Source organism: Artemia franciscana, chromosome 1, assembly GCF_032884065.1.
Source record: "Artemia franciscana chromosome 1, ASM3288406v1, whole genome shotgun sequence".
NCBI classification, from domain to species: Eukaryota; Metazoa; Arthropoda; class Branchiopoda; order Anostraca; family Artemiidae; genus Artemia; species Artemia franciscana.
The window spans coordinates 7,529,458-7,543,923 of record NC_088863.1 but is presented as its reverse complement, the minus strand read 5'-3'; the positions used below and the strand labels follow the sequence as shown (position 1 = coordinate 7,543,923).

At 34.9% G+C, this 14,466-nt stretch overlaps 1 protein-coding gene across 3 annotated transcripts in view; it reads left to right on the top strand.

Moving 5' to 3' along the window:
* The window catches only part of LOC136024995 (tetratricopeptide repeat protein 39B-like), a 139,130-nt gene that overhangs the window by 108,261 nt on the left and 16,403 nt on the right, over positions 1 to 14,466 (top strand). For all 3 annotated transcript variants that reach the window (XM_065700623.1, XM_065700630.1, XM_065700614.1), the window contains one exon: positions 7,269 to 7,436. In XM_065700623.1, coding sequence (XP_065556695.1) covers positions 7,269 to 7,436 — 168 coding nt within the window. The remainder of the gene's footprint in view (positions 1 to 7,268; positions 7,437 to 14,466) is intronic.

Here is a 14,466-nt window from a genome sequence, read left to right as displayed (position 1 = left end):
AACTTACGAATTAATTTACGTAGCGAACTTCTATATTCGCATGTTTTATTGCGTATATGAGGGGGCTCACTCCTCGTCGATACCTCGCTCTTTACACTAAAGCTTAAATTTTGTCCCAATTCCTTAAGAATGACCCCTGAGTCACAAAGGCCGTAGAATAAATAGTTGAAATTACTAAAAATAATTTAGCGTAAAGAGCGAGGTATTTCGAGGAGGTAAACCCCTCATATGCGTAATAATTTCTGTTCTTTTTAAGTATTAATGCTGCTCCTCACTTTCAGTAGAAAAAACTTTTCATATTTATTTTTTCATTGTTTTATTAAATAATGCTAGAAAATCCTGCACCCTCTCCATTGAAAGTCTCTTCCCCCATGAAAAGTTCCTCCATGGAAAGATCCCCCCACGTAACCCCACCCCCTCAACTCTCCCCCTAAACCAAAAAAATCCCCCTGAAAACGTCTGTACACTTCCAAGTAACCATTACTATATGTAAACACAGGTCAAAGTTTGTAACTTGCAGCCCCTCCCACGGGGACTGCGGGGGAGTAAGTCGTCCCCAAAGACATAGTTATTAGGTTTTTCGACTATGGTGAATAAAATGGCTATCTCAGAATTTTGATCCGGTGACTTTGGGGAAAAAATGAGCGTGGGAGGGGGCCTAGATGCCCTCCAATTTTTTGGTCACTTAAAAAGGGCACTAGAACTTTTAATTTTCGTTAGAATGAGCCCTTTTGCGACATTCTAGGACAACTGAGTCGATACGATCACCCCTGGGAAAAAAAAACAAACACGCATCCGTGATTTGTCTTCTGGCAAAAAATGCGAAATTCCACATTTTTGTCGATAAGGGCTTGAAACTTCTACAATAAGGTTCTCTGATACGCTGAATCTGATGGTGTGATTTTCATTAAGATCGTATGACTTTTAGGGGGTATTTCCCCCTATTTTCTAAAATGAGGCAAATTTTCTCAGGCTCGTAACTTTTGACGGGTAAGACTAATCTTGAGGAAATTTATATATTTAGAATCAGCATTAAAATGCGATTCTTTTGATTTAACTATTGGCAAGGCTATTTTTAGAGCTTCGGTTACTATTGAGCCGGGTCGCTCCTTACTACAGTTCGTTACCACGAACTGTTTGATTGTCTTCTTACATTCTTTGTTCATTTCAATTGGCTTTAGAAATAGTTATGACAATTTTGTAGTTGTAATAACTATAACCCGTACATATGTGCATCGAGATTGAATTCTTTACCCCAGCATATGGCCTACAAATCGGTGGATGGGAGTTCCTGTCCTAGAAGGGCTAGTGATCTAGAATTAATGTAGATCTAGAATTAATTAAAATAGAATCTAGAATTAGTTAATCTTAATCTAGAATTAATATAGATTTAGAATTAATTTAGACATACTATCTCTTGATCTTGGGCATTAACAACTGATATTGCATCTACTGAGAGTGTGGAAGCCCAGATATAAACTGACAGGTTTTTCTTTTTAAAAGTAATTTGGTAGCAACATCACAAATTATAATTATGATTTTACTTTATGACAACTAACTGTACTAAATCATTCTTTGAATACAAGACATTTAATAATATGAAATAAAATGTGTTCCAGCGTTGTTACATTTTAAGGTAATAGTTAGGTTGAATGCAAAAAAGCCTCTAATTATTTTTGGGCCAAAGTCCTATATTGTATTTTTAGGCAGTCAGGTTAGAGGTGTATGTGTATTAGCCATCCATAACTTGGATTGGCCGAGTATGTATAAAGGTATGTCCCCCTCCCCCTCCTAAAAAAGGTGCACATTTCCAAGTCTATCCTGTTCATATATTTGCTATTTGCAACTCATGATCTATCACTCGGATAATTCTTATGCAAGTCCCTTCTCCTGCTCCTCCCTTCATACTTGTCCTGTTCGGCATTACAACCTGACTTTGGATTAGAACGACCGCCTGAAAGGATCCAATGCCGAGCTCTTCGGTCAGTTTGAAAAGCCCCCAAAGTTCCTTATTGCTCGCTTTTAAAACAATTGTCCCTTCCAACTCTTTCGGCATGCCGTTATGAGTTGTGTTTTAAGTTTGGTGTCGCTAATTGAGCAAATCCATGGGTACGTGAAATCCTCCCCCTCCCCCCTGAGCACCTCCCTTTGCACCAACGGCTCTTGCAACAAGTTGCTGAACTGGTTCTTAAAATTCAGCCGGTAACATTACGACATATGCGCTACGCAAATAGTTTATGTGTTACGCAAATAGTTTCCTTCCCTCGTTCGTCAAGGTTTTTAATACTACACTCTCTTCAATAATTGTACATATATATTTGTTTTAGTTCATTATTCTTTTTGTTGGTTGTTCATTTTAAATTTTTTTTTAAATTGAACTTGATTGTTTTTTTTTCAGAAAGTTGGATATACAAATTTTTAGGTTTTAGTTTGACTCTGTTTTTGTTATTTTGAGTTTGCATATAAACTTGTATGACAGTAGCTATGGCTGTGATTATTATATGTTTAGTGCCTTATCTTTTTTATTGTGACAAGAACTGTCACCGATCAGCATGACCGTACACAATTTGTCATTCTTTTATATTTTTAACTACAGGTTTCTTTTTGTATTAAAGCATCCTTTTCTTACTATTCTTTGTATTTCACGGTTGAGTATCTTTCCCTTCCATAAATCGCTGCATTATTGCTGCATGCTTTTCAGTTTGATTTTGTGTTATCAAGTTTGTTCCTGTCTCCTTTTTTTCTTCTATTATATTTTTTTAGGGACAAAATTTATCATATTTCATATTCTATTTTATACGTTTCTTTTTTTCTATTCTTTTATATTGTACGGTTGAGCTTCTTTTCCTTCCGTAAACTGTTAGATTATTGCCCGAGACTTTTTCAGCTGAGTTTTGTGTTATGAAAATTGTTCTTGCCTCATTTTTTCTTCTATTCTATTTTCTGTTAATTTTTCTGCCATTATTTTTTATGTCTGCTATTGAAATTTTCCCGCTGTCCTTTTTTATGCTATTAATTTTTATTTTTATTATTGTAATTTTTCAGCTATTATATTTTCTGCTATTAATTTTTATTTCTGCTATTAAAGTTTTTCTGCTACTCTGTTTTAATTTTTTTTAAACAACATTGATCGTTCTTATATATTTTTCCATGCCCTCTTAGAACGCGTCGGTAAGTTAATTTTGCTTTATTACCAGACTTGAAATGAGGTCTCTTAAACAGACCTTCTTTTAAGCAGGTATGGGAACACCTAACCAAGGTCAATACGAAGAATCCCTAAGCCTAGTTTTAAAATTCTGTTCTTAAACACACTTTGTGAAATGATTCACCCTCTCCCATCGAAACATTATTTTGATCCCTCCTGTTGCCAAAAAGTTTGAACCCATGTGCTCCTAAATGTTTAATCTGTGTTACCATTGGAAATACATTGAAATCTAGCCTAAGTAATAACTAACCATTGGCCAGGTTATAATGTGTTGTCACGGGACTATTTTTTCAGTAAATTTGGAAATCGTCTTAGAAGTTGTTTTTCCTTTTTTGTACAGAGCCACTTCATATGGAGGGGTAGTCGCAGAAATTTCAGAGAGAGGTCATTTGATTCGAAGTGGAGCGTTCTAGTGCCGTTTTTAAGATTCAAAATGGTTGAAGGGTATCAAGCCTCTCTTTCCTATCCCTTTTTGCCAGGTGCCTTACTTTTCACCTCATTGCTGAATTTTAGCTGAAAGATAAACATATTGGAATTTTTTTGAACCTCAGTTAAACAATTATGCTGAACTTGTATGATTGAAGGTTCAGGGTTGGGCTATATACCGTAAAAAAAATCAAGACGACATCTATTTTCGGGCTAGTAAAAGCTAGATGGCGATCATTCTTGTACACAAATCATGAATTTTCAAAATCTGCTCAGCAATCGACTCTGCTATTTTATATACACGTCAGGCTGTGTTCCGGATTTCCGTCTGGGGTGGGGATTTTACCAACATAACTTTTTTTCGGGGGACGGGGATAAGAGTCTTTTTACCGGTATTCAGCTGTATTTTTACGACTAATTTACGAATCGAAGGAATATTTTGGGAGGGTTAAAAACCGTATTGTTCCTTCCCTTTCATAATATTAATTTAACCTACTATATTTTTGAATGTTCTATATTTTTAACATTTAACTTATTTAAAATTAGCTACGCAAGGAAAATAATTCTTCCATATCGTTGTAAGCTATTGAAAATTTTATTCGGATTTTTTTTTTTGTATTTGAAGCCCAGTACTATCTTTAGTTTTTATAAGGTCTTTTTTTTAATGGAAAGTTGATTTTCTCGAGTTTTCTAATTTCTTGAGACAGACATAGTTGTGTGGGTTTCCACTTAAGCAATTCAAACAACGTGTTTTGTGTTAACTGTCCTTGGTACTTCAAATGTCAGAACTTTTGTTTTACCTGTCCATACCTGGTACATTCTTTGATTGGTATTCGTCACAGAGACTGGTAAAGCTATTCATACAACTAAAATATTGCTTTGCTGGTGTAGTTTAGATAAATGGAAGGGGAGGGGGGCTAGTCAGTAGTGACGATTCACAAAAATATATGTTCAAATCCCCCTAGTATAACTCCCCCCCCCCCTGGATACGGCCTTGGTGGGGTGTTTTTTTCAAAATGGGTGGGGGATTTTTCTCAAATTTTCAATGAAAATACCAAAAATGGGTTCAAAATCTACATCCCACCAAGTTCCAAAATCTAGAGGAGGAAATGCGCTCCCTTCCCAAGTGACGCCGTTGGTTTTTTTTTGTCAAAGCTACAACTAATTCAAATTATTTTACTGTAATAAATAGCCAAATATCAAGAACATCAGGCCCCATTTACTTGTTATTGATGTTCCATAATGACAAAATAATTAGTTATACTTCATTCACGTCCAAAGATCTTTTAAAAATTATAATTTTTCATAGAGTGGAAAGCTTATAAACTTCTTCATGTTCCTATTACATAAATATCTCCATTGAATAGTATAGGCCGTGGGAAATTATCATTGACATCCCAAACGTTACTACTTATTATATGCTACAATTATTCCTAGAGATTTCCAACAATTTGATGTAATTTATTGATTACCATAAAGTTTAAAATTGATAACAAAAATATAAAGAAAGAAAGATTATAAACAACATCCAAAGTTTTTAAAAATCTTATAAACGATTCACAAGACTGTAAATAACAAAATTAAAAAATAAAAAAATCTGAGGGACACCAATCACATTTTTGGAAGATGTATTTTTACAATATTTTACAATAAAATTTTCCTGTCTCCGCAGCGTCAAATTGAAATTTCACTTTTTTCCTTTTAAGCTGTTGGTTAATTTTACTGTAATATCATATTCAGTTTGATGAGTCGTTATAAATGGATTCTATCATAGCTGATGATAATATAGCGAATGATTTCTCTGTTATTGTAATATTTTAACTTATTCGCTGGTGTAATCAAGATGTTGTTCCTTGCAAAGCACATCTTGATTTAGTTTTAATTTTGGACGTAAGCACAAAAGGTGTTTTATGTATGCACTTATTGCAGCTTCTTCGTAAAAAGGACGATGAAAACCTGCCAGTAGCCTTGAAATCTTAAATGAAAGTATAAAATATTGTCTGAGTTTTTCCGGAAAATGTAGATAACTGATATATAATTGACCAGTTTCTTAGGCACATTCATGACTACGTTTTGGGAATTGAATATGAAATTCATTGTCGGATCCAGTGTGATGGATTGTTATAAATTGCTTTTGTCGTAAATAATATAGCATTCAAATGCTGTTTTTGGTAGTGTTTTTACTTACTTTCCATATGTAGTGAAGATGCAGTTATTTGAAAACTGTCTTCATTTAGTTTTAATTTTAATGCATAAGAAGCCATTTATTGTGATGGTAGGGTAGAGAAATTCTTTATCCTGCCCGAGATTATTTTGAAGGAGCGCTCCAGAAAAAAAAAAAACTGCGTTCTAAGAATAATTCATCCCTTTTCTTAACATACAAACGCTAAAAGCATTGCTTGGTGTTATTTTTTTCGTTATTTTCTTCAATAAGATGCGAGAAATTGCAGTTTTGTATATTTTAAGATTGTATATCTACAAGAAAACTCATAAAATTTGTCCATTTTTCTTTTTTAATTGTCTTTTAATTTCACTTTTCTTTTAGCTTATTTTCGTTTAATTTTCTTTTAATTACTTTTTTTCAATTTTGTATTTTATCATCGTCATTAGTAGCTTGTTTTTGTTTTTTGCCTTTTCACGGCAATGGGTGCAGAAGAAAAGGTCTTTGACGCCTCAAAGAAAAAACTTTGGGACAAAATGAAAAAAAAACAATTGTTAATTAAAAAAACAAAGGTGGCCAATATTTTTATAACTATTTGACTAGAAAAACACAAATGAACCAAAAGCTTAAAACTAGCAATCACCAAGACAGTAATCGCGAGAAGAGTTTCATCGAATTAAGAAAATTGGCTGTGAAAAGTAAAAAAAGAAGTAGAAAAAGGGTAAAAAGTAGAAAAGGCAGAAGGAAGGCTGACATTTTTTTTTCTTTTTAGAAGCAAGATAAGTATAGAAGAAGTTATATACTCTTCAATTAAAATACGACAAGTTGCAGGTCATATCTTTATTGGGTCTTTATTACCTTTAGTTAATTAAATACACATAAAATACAATTCCCTTAAGAAGTACAGACACAAGAACATTTCCTACATTTTCGCATTATCGCTACATTGTTTTTTGTTACATTTCTTGCAGCAATCTCTGTAAGGTTAAATGAAGAAAGAAGGTGATCAATTAAAGTAAGGAGTAATTTTAAAACGTGAAAACGATCAGAAATTATTCCTTATATGAGGGGGCTGTCTCATCTTTAATCCTCCCTCTTTAAGCTAAAGTCTTAAAGCTTTTTCTTATTCAAATCTAACAACCCCCTTTTTTTTAGCAGTATTTCATAACAAATTGTGACAAAAAGTCAAACTTTTGCCTAAATAGGTTTAAGGAAGGGACAATCCCCCTCATACACGGAATAATTTTCGTTCGTTTTAAATTTTAATGTTGTGCATTACTTTCAGTTGCAAAAACTTGTTTTATTTTATTCATATCATGCCAGGAAATCCCCCATCGTTCCTTCTTATCCGCTCGGAAATCTTTGTGGAAAATCCTCCTCCTCACAGAAAATTTCGCCCTCCCTGAAGAAATCCTTGATTTTTTATTCTTGAAAAAAGTTGGATTTTTTGTTAATTCAGTACCATTTTTGTTTCAGTCCTACGGCTTAGAAGAACTTGAAAGAGGCTATAATCTAGAAAATTCAATGAGAAGAATACTATGTGCCATGGTTCTTTTGGGTAATCATCTTATCATGGCATATGTCCTGGGAACTGGTGAAGGTGACTTGAAATTAGCTGACAGAATTGTTACTGAGCAGTTGCAGGTATTTGGTTCACTTTTTCTGATTTCTTGTCTAAGATACTATTCTAAGTTGGATCAAATTGACTACGAATAAGACCGTGCTCATGATAATGAATCGGAAGAAATAATCAGAAATGGGTATTACACATAAAAATTTCCTTCACATGCTGGAACTATATATTTCATATTTAGTTTTACTTTTTGGGGGAGGGGTCCAAACCTGGAACCACCATTTCCTTCCTGGGTAAGATGGCACATGGATGGTACGCTGAGCTTGTGATCCCATGATCTCCGAGATGAGGTTTTACGCCTTGTGGGAGCAAATCCTTTGCCTTGGGGTGGGACTGTGTAAGCCCAGCCATCGTGAGTCAGGAGAGCTTGTAGTTCATAAATTTTCCGCGTAACTTTGGAACTTCAGAGGCCAGGTGAGGCGGATAACGCCTGGTTTTGCTGCAAGAATAAGTAGATCTTGGGTACGACATCGTATCTGATAGATGTTTATCTCCAGTTCTTTCGACATGTCTCCAACATTCTTCTATTCAGTAATTTTATGTGTCTAGCTTGCATGTGGTTGCTAGAGAAGCTATGAAGAAATGATTATTTTCTTTGGCAAGTTGCAGTGGGTCGGAGTTAAATCATAAATGAAAATTTAATAGAAACTTAGACCATGAAAGAAGCTATAAAAAAGTCTGTAAAAAGGTCAATAAAGGGTGTTTTTTGTCATTTGACTTATTTTGTCAAGGGTGTTTTTTGTCATTTGACTTATTTTGTCAAGGGTGTTTTTTGTCATTTGACTTATTTTGTCAAGGGTGTTTTTTGTCATTGGATGTCGTCTTGTCAGAGTTTTTGACGTAAATTCGTAAAACGTGAACTAAGGTAGATAGTCATAGAGCTAAGATATTCATAGAACCTGTAGTTTTCCAAGTGTTTGGTTAAATGGCACGGGTAAACGGCTGAGGTAAGTGTGCCTCCCTTATTGGACCAATACTTGTTTGTTGCCTTTTAGCTAGTCATGCCTGCCTAGATCAGTTAAAAATACTGAAAGTTTCAAGACTTATCAGCATTTTGTGGTTGATTTCTGTCAAACCAATTTGTGTTTCAAGATAAAATGACTAAAAGAAACATATTTCCAATGTAATTGACATTTTGAACAATTATTTGAGTCATATATCTTGTATTATGACTCGTTATCATTGTTTAAACAATGATGAAGCAACATTGACGATAACTATCTGTTACATGCCCTTCTCTAGGTCTCCTATTGTTTTAGGAGGAAGGGAGTTGCTTTTTGGGGTACCTTCCCCACTTCGCCCAAGAAGATCAAAAGTAGCATTAGTTACAGTGGTGAAGATGATGAAAATACTAATAAGGGAGCAAAAGTTTTCAAGTGCTCCCAAATAGTCCTTGATTGGGTCTATATCGAAGGGGGTTTGAAGGATTACCGCTTAAACCAGGTTTACAGTTTAATCGGCCATTTACTAATTGAATAACTAAGGATATAAAAAAAACTATTTAATAATTACTTTCCACATGCTCAATATCCCCCTTTAAAGATTAGTTAAAAACTAGTATATGTTTGAAGAATTCCAACATTGATTGGTCTATTTCTGTCACATACTTTGCTTTCTTTTAAGTATTGATGTGTAAGATGGTTGTTGAATTCGTATTTTGACTGTGCCGCTACAAATAGGTCAGTTGGACTGATCTAAAGAAAGAGCCGATCGAAATCAGAAAGGAATTATGAAATATAGAAGTGGTTTCTAATGTTTTAAAAGATTACCGGCCATCACACCAGATCTGAAGCTACTAACTATAGGCATTAGCTTGATAAATTAAAGATTTCGAGAATATTTTTTATTACTACTTTCTTTATGTTCATTTTTTTAAAGCCATTAACTCACGGGATTTGGAATCAATCCGTAAGTTATTATTTTTGATATTTGAGCAGAGACTGCCCCCCTCACCCCCCAAAAATGCCCGAGACGCAAAAACGTACAAATATGCACATAAACTTATTTTATTTGTACTTAAAGTTTTTGTGTAAACGTCCCAAAAATACCCCCCTCTCCCCCATGAAAAAATTCCGACTATGGCTTTGCGTGCATAGCTCAATTATACTATTTTATATGGTTGTTTCAAGCTCGAAACCAACGTTATGGGTATAGTTGATAATTTTTACAAATCTGGCAATTTACCAATCAAGCAGTTGTGTTCTTAAGAGTCTTAGAATGGCCATTTACTAGCTACAAAACTTTATTAAATAAAATAAGGGTTTCAAAAGTGTCATTTACTTCTGGGATACATATTGTCCCAAAAATTCTAGGATATATATTTGTAAAAAAAAAACAAAAAAACTATTGGTTTCACAAGCTTTTTGGCATCTATAGCATTAATTTTATAGCCAAAATTTGGTAAATTTTTCCTAAACTCCGTGTTTTTCCATCTATTTTTTGTTTAACTACTTGATAATTCTTCTTCACGTGAGATTAACCTGTCACGGTTGGTTTTTTACTTCAATTCATTTACATCCGGGTGACCGACATTAATCCTTCTTACGATTATGTGAATGACATTCTGAGCTTTCTAACTGTCAGTTTTTGAGTGGATGGCACCTTAAACGATAAAAAACGTTTTTCCTCAGAAGTCAGCAAATTATTCCTATGCAAATAAATTATATCCATGAGGTTTGCAAATTCTAATCAGTTTTTATATTCTGAGTAATTTCACATGTTGTTTATTTAGAAATCCGGACGTGATAAAAAAAATGTACAAAGATTTATATGTCAAACATGGACAAAGAGTTTTTTGGCCCCAAAGGCTATTGAACTTTTAGACCCCTACTATATATATGTATATATATATATATATATATATATATATATATATATATATATATATATATATATATATATAGCTATCAACTTTTCCTAGTTTTATACTAGCATTGGTACCTCATAAAACGACTGAATCCATTGCTTTGTAGTTCCTATTTATGTCACTGTAAACTTTCTCTTGTAAAATAGCGTTTGGTAGCTACATAAAAAAAGCTACATTCATCCTTTGCAGATTCTATCTATATTACTATCAACTTCTCTAGGTTGTATAGTAGCACATTGTTAGCTCCATAAAAATTATTTTGCAGATTCTATCTATATTGATATTAACTTCTCCTAGTTATGAAGTAACATATTTTTAGTTTCTTACACTAGCTATATTCACTCTCTCTATAGTTTCTATCTGTGTAGCTTTGGTACCGCCCTAGTCGATTGATTGACACGCTACACTTGAAATCCTGCGTCCTTAGGAGCTGAGACGTGATTCCAGGTTACGGTGATTGTTTAGTTAGGAATGGAGTAATCAGTGGGACTCAGTACGCTCAGCCAGGGTCGACCCAGTTCTAAAGAGGTGTCTAGAAAATCTAGGGCAAAAATGCGGGATGAGTTGGATGATTTGCTTCCAGCCACGCATTGTGCTCTTGGCCGAAAGCAGAGAATCAGGAGATCAGTCTTAACGCTACGCAGACTATATGTCAGAATCCAAAATCAATTAATATAGCTTGTGGGCATTCCCCTCCCAATATTTGAAAAAAAGTACGTTTTTTGGTATTTTTCATCAACAAAACATTTTTTGGGGTCTGCTCACTGAAAAAGACATAAAAAATTTATCCCCTCCCTGGATACTGAACTGTACATTTTGACCTCTCTTCTCCCTCTACATCTTCGTGAATTGGCGTCACTGTACCAGAAATAACCAATTTGTTGAGTGACATATTCCTAACTAACTTATTACATGATACGCACCTAAGCCTTGTCAGCTAATAGTTGCATGGGGACCATCTTGTATACTTAATTTAATGAAGTGTATCGTTTTATTAATAATAATTTTTAATTCTGTCGTGCCCAAATTCAATGGGTGGATCTGTTGCTGTTGTAAACATTAGCTATGGTGATCTCGAGTGTTCTTCTGTGGGTCCCACCTTTTCAACTTGGATGTCCTAATTTTTTCATATTTTTTTTATTTTGATTTTTGAGGCTTATTCTTTGCGGGGATTCCCACATAACGAGGACATTTGCTTTTGCCTCTATTAGTTCTCTTGCCTGAATGACATTGAGCCGTCTTTTGTTTGTCTGAAGGACATTTTGACCTTTTTGACTGGTCAGATTAGGACCGAATAGCTCTTCAAACATGTGATAATCGTTTTGCTTGGTAATAAAAATTTATTTCTTTACAAACGAACTATTAGTGAGATGATTTTAGCTTTATCAGTTTAATTATAAAATTCAATCAGACTGAGTATGATAGTTAATTAGATTTATATGCTGCTGTATTCATGCTTAAACCGGTTTAGAGCAGCTAACTGAGAGAATATTACATCTAGTAGTACTACTAACAACTCATTACAACACACAGCTGCCCGAGACCAACATAGCTAAGAGTGCCTTCTCCGTCTAAATCTGTTCAAAGCTTCGCTCTACACCCTCTCCCAAAAAGTTCCTTAAGACCAAAATGAACGACCTTTACTGTCCGTTATCTTCATTCATTCAACTTTTCCTAGCCATCTCAACTCTTATTTCATTATAGCTGTAGAAAGGGGGATAGAACCACGTTTTTCTTGAGCTTGTTGTTTCACCTACAGTCGGTCAAACTGGTACCCAAAATCATCCATAGACAATTCCTCTGGAAAACCTCTAATAAATCTTCTGCCTTTCTAAGCACCCAAGTTTCAGGACCATGCTTGACTAAAGTCATAACTATAGCTTCCAATATTCTAGTTTTGGCTCGCAAACTTGTCTTCTTATTCTTTCAAAGAACTGGTGAAAAGCGTAACGAGATAAACGCTTGACCGATTTTTGAAACGATTTAAAAAAAAAAATTGGGATAGTAAATAAAAGTACTTATTTTTTTATTCGGTGTTTTTATAAAAGTACCAGTATTTTTATTTATTCGGGTGTTTCGTCATTTCTTTTTTTTTTGTACTTCAATGCGCTCGTCTAAACTTTATTCTACACTAAACTAAATACTACTCTGCGAAACAATATTACCCAGCTCGCAACATTGAAATCTCTCAGCAAATTTTGTTGAAAATACGGACCTTGCAAGGGGAAAGAGATTGTGAAACAAGATAAAATCTAAACTAATCAAGTAAAGGCGTTAAGGTCAAATGCCAAAACTCTACTTAGTAACAACATATTTTTTGATATATACATATATTATTTGTTATCGTTATTAATTTATTTACCGTCAGAAAAGGTACAATAGATGGAGTAAACACTAAAGAAAACAAAAAGAAAAATAAGGCCAGAAACACACATTGTAAATCCAAATGCATGACAAAAAAAAAAATTCATCTCATACATTACATTAATACGAACAAACTTTTGCGAACAGATTGATTACCATAGACGATGAACATTTCTTTGAAGACGGAGTAAACACTAAAGAAAACAAAAAGAAAAATAAGGCCAGAAACACACATTGTAAATCCAAATGCATGACAAAAAAAAAAATTCATCTCATACATTACATTAATACGAACAAACTTTTGCGAACAGATTGATTACCATAGACGATGAACATTTCTTTGAAGACGGGATAGAGATTTATCAATACTAATATTTGGGTCTGCAAGCTTGTACAAATTTATAATTTTACGGTTTCCTGTCCAAGGAGGTAAATGTAAAAGATACTTAGCAAATCTGAAGAAGATTGATCTTAGGTGCTTTTTACCTATAACTGTAAAAAAAATTCCTGAAAGGAGCAATGTAAAGCAGATGTGGAAGGGCTGAGGCGCTGTAGATGGATGCCAGATGGTAACGGTTTGAGCGTAGTTTGCCTTTTACGATTCCAACGTAAGTACGCTCAACGTGAGATATCAGCAAAAAACGTGTGTGGCCAATAGATGCACCAGTTGGAAGGCCCAGGTATGTAACATGCTCTGCGGGTTTGATAAGAGAACCGTCCAGACTTAGGAGAGAAGTAGAGGGATTTCGTCAATTGAAAAGGACAGCTTCGGCTTTTTTAGGATTAAAATACTGTCCGATTTTTGAATATTCATCTGTGACGATTTTGAAATTCTGCTCAATGAGCTGGATCGTGCAGCTGAGATTCAAGATGTCATCGGCATAAAAAATAAGAGACACATTGATTCTTCCAAGAATGCAAGAAGGAAGACGTTTTGCCTGAGCGTTCAGGACAGCATTATTGAGCACGGTTGACGAAGTAATAGCTCCCTGTCTAGTCCCTTTCTTAACGGGGATGGGGTACTGAGGAATTGAAGGTATATTCGAGGGATTCGAAGAGTTTGGCCTCACACGAAAGTTAATGCAATTGTATTTGGATTGATGAAGAGCCTACTGCAGGGGTAAACGGGTTGGGGGTTTTAAACGCACTCTAAGATTCCTATACAAATCCCTGAAAACACGGACAACTGATGGGTTGACACCTCGCTTTGCCATATGAAGAAGTATGGAAGAATGAATTAAGGAATCGGACGCACGTTAAACGTCGTGTCCGGCGAGGATCTGACTTTCTCCTGAAGACTCAGAGTCGGTGAGGGCAGTAAAAATTGCTGTAAGAGCATGAGAACAGCCAAGATTATCCTAAAAACTGAGCTGATATGGGGGACCGTTAGCTCATCAATAAAACGGAGTTCAAAAAGTTTACAAAGCGTAGTAGAGACTGTGATGTGAAGGAAGGAGGAACATAGCGACTCAGATTCTCCTTTTTGGGAATCGGAGTCAGATCACCGATGCAGAACGTGGAAGGAATAATAACTGCATCAAATATCATTTGCATGAGAAGGCTGAGATGACGCACCCATACATAACTTCTGTTAATGATGTGTAGAGTGCTCACCTCGTCTATCCCACAAGACGCTTTCTTTTTGAGTCGAGACATGGCTTTTGTGACGGGTCTGGCAAATTGGAGGAGGTAGTACGAAGTAATGGCTTCCACAGTAGATCAGGTGAATTCTTGACTTTCTCGGAATAAAGTGTTTGCATTTTAGATTGATGAAGGGCAAGTTCCTTAGCAAAACACTTTTTTGATGCTTT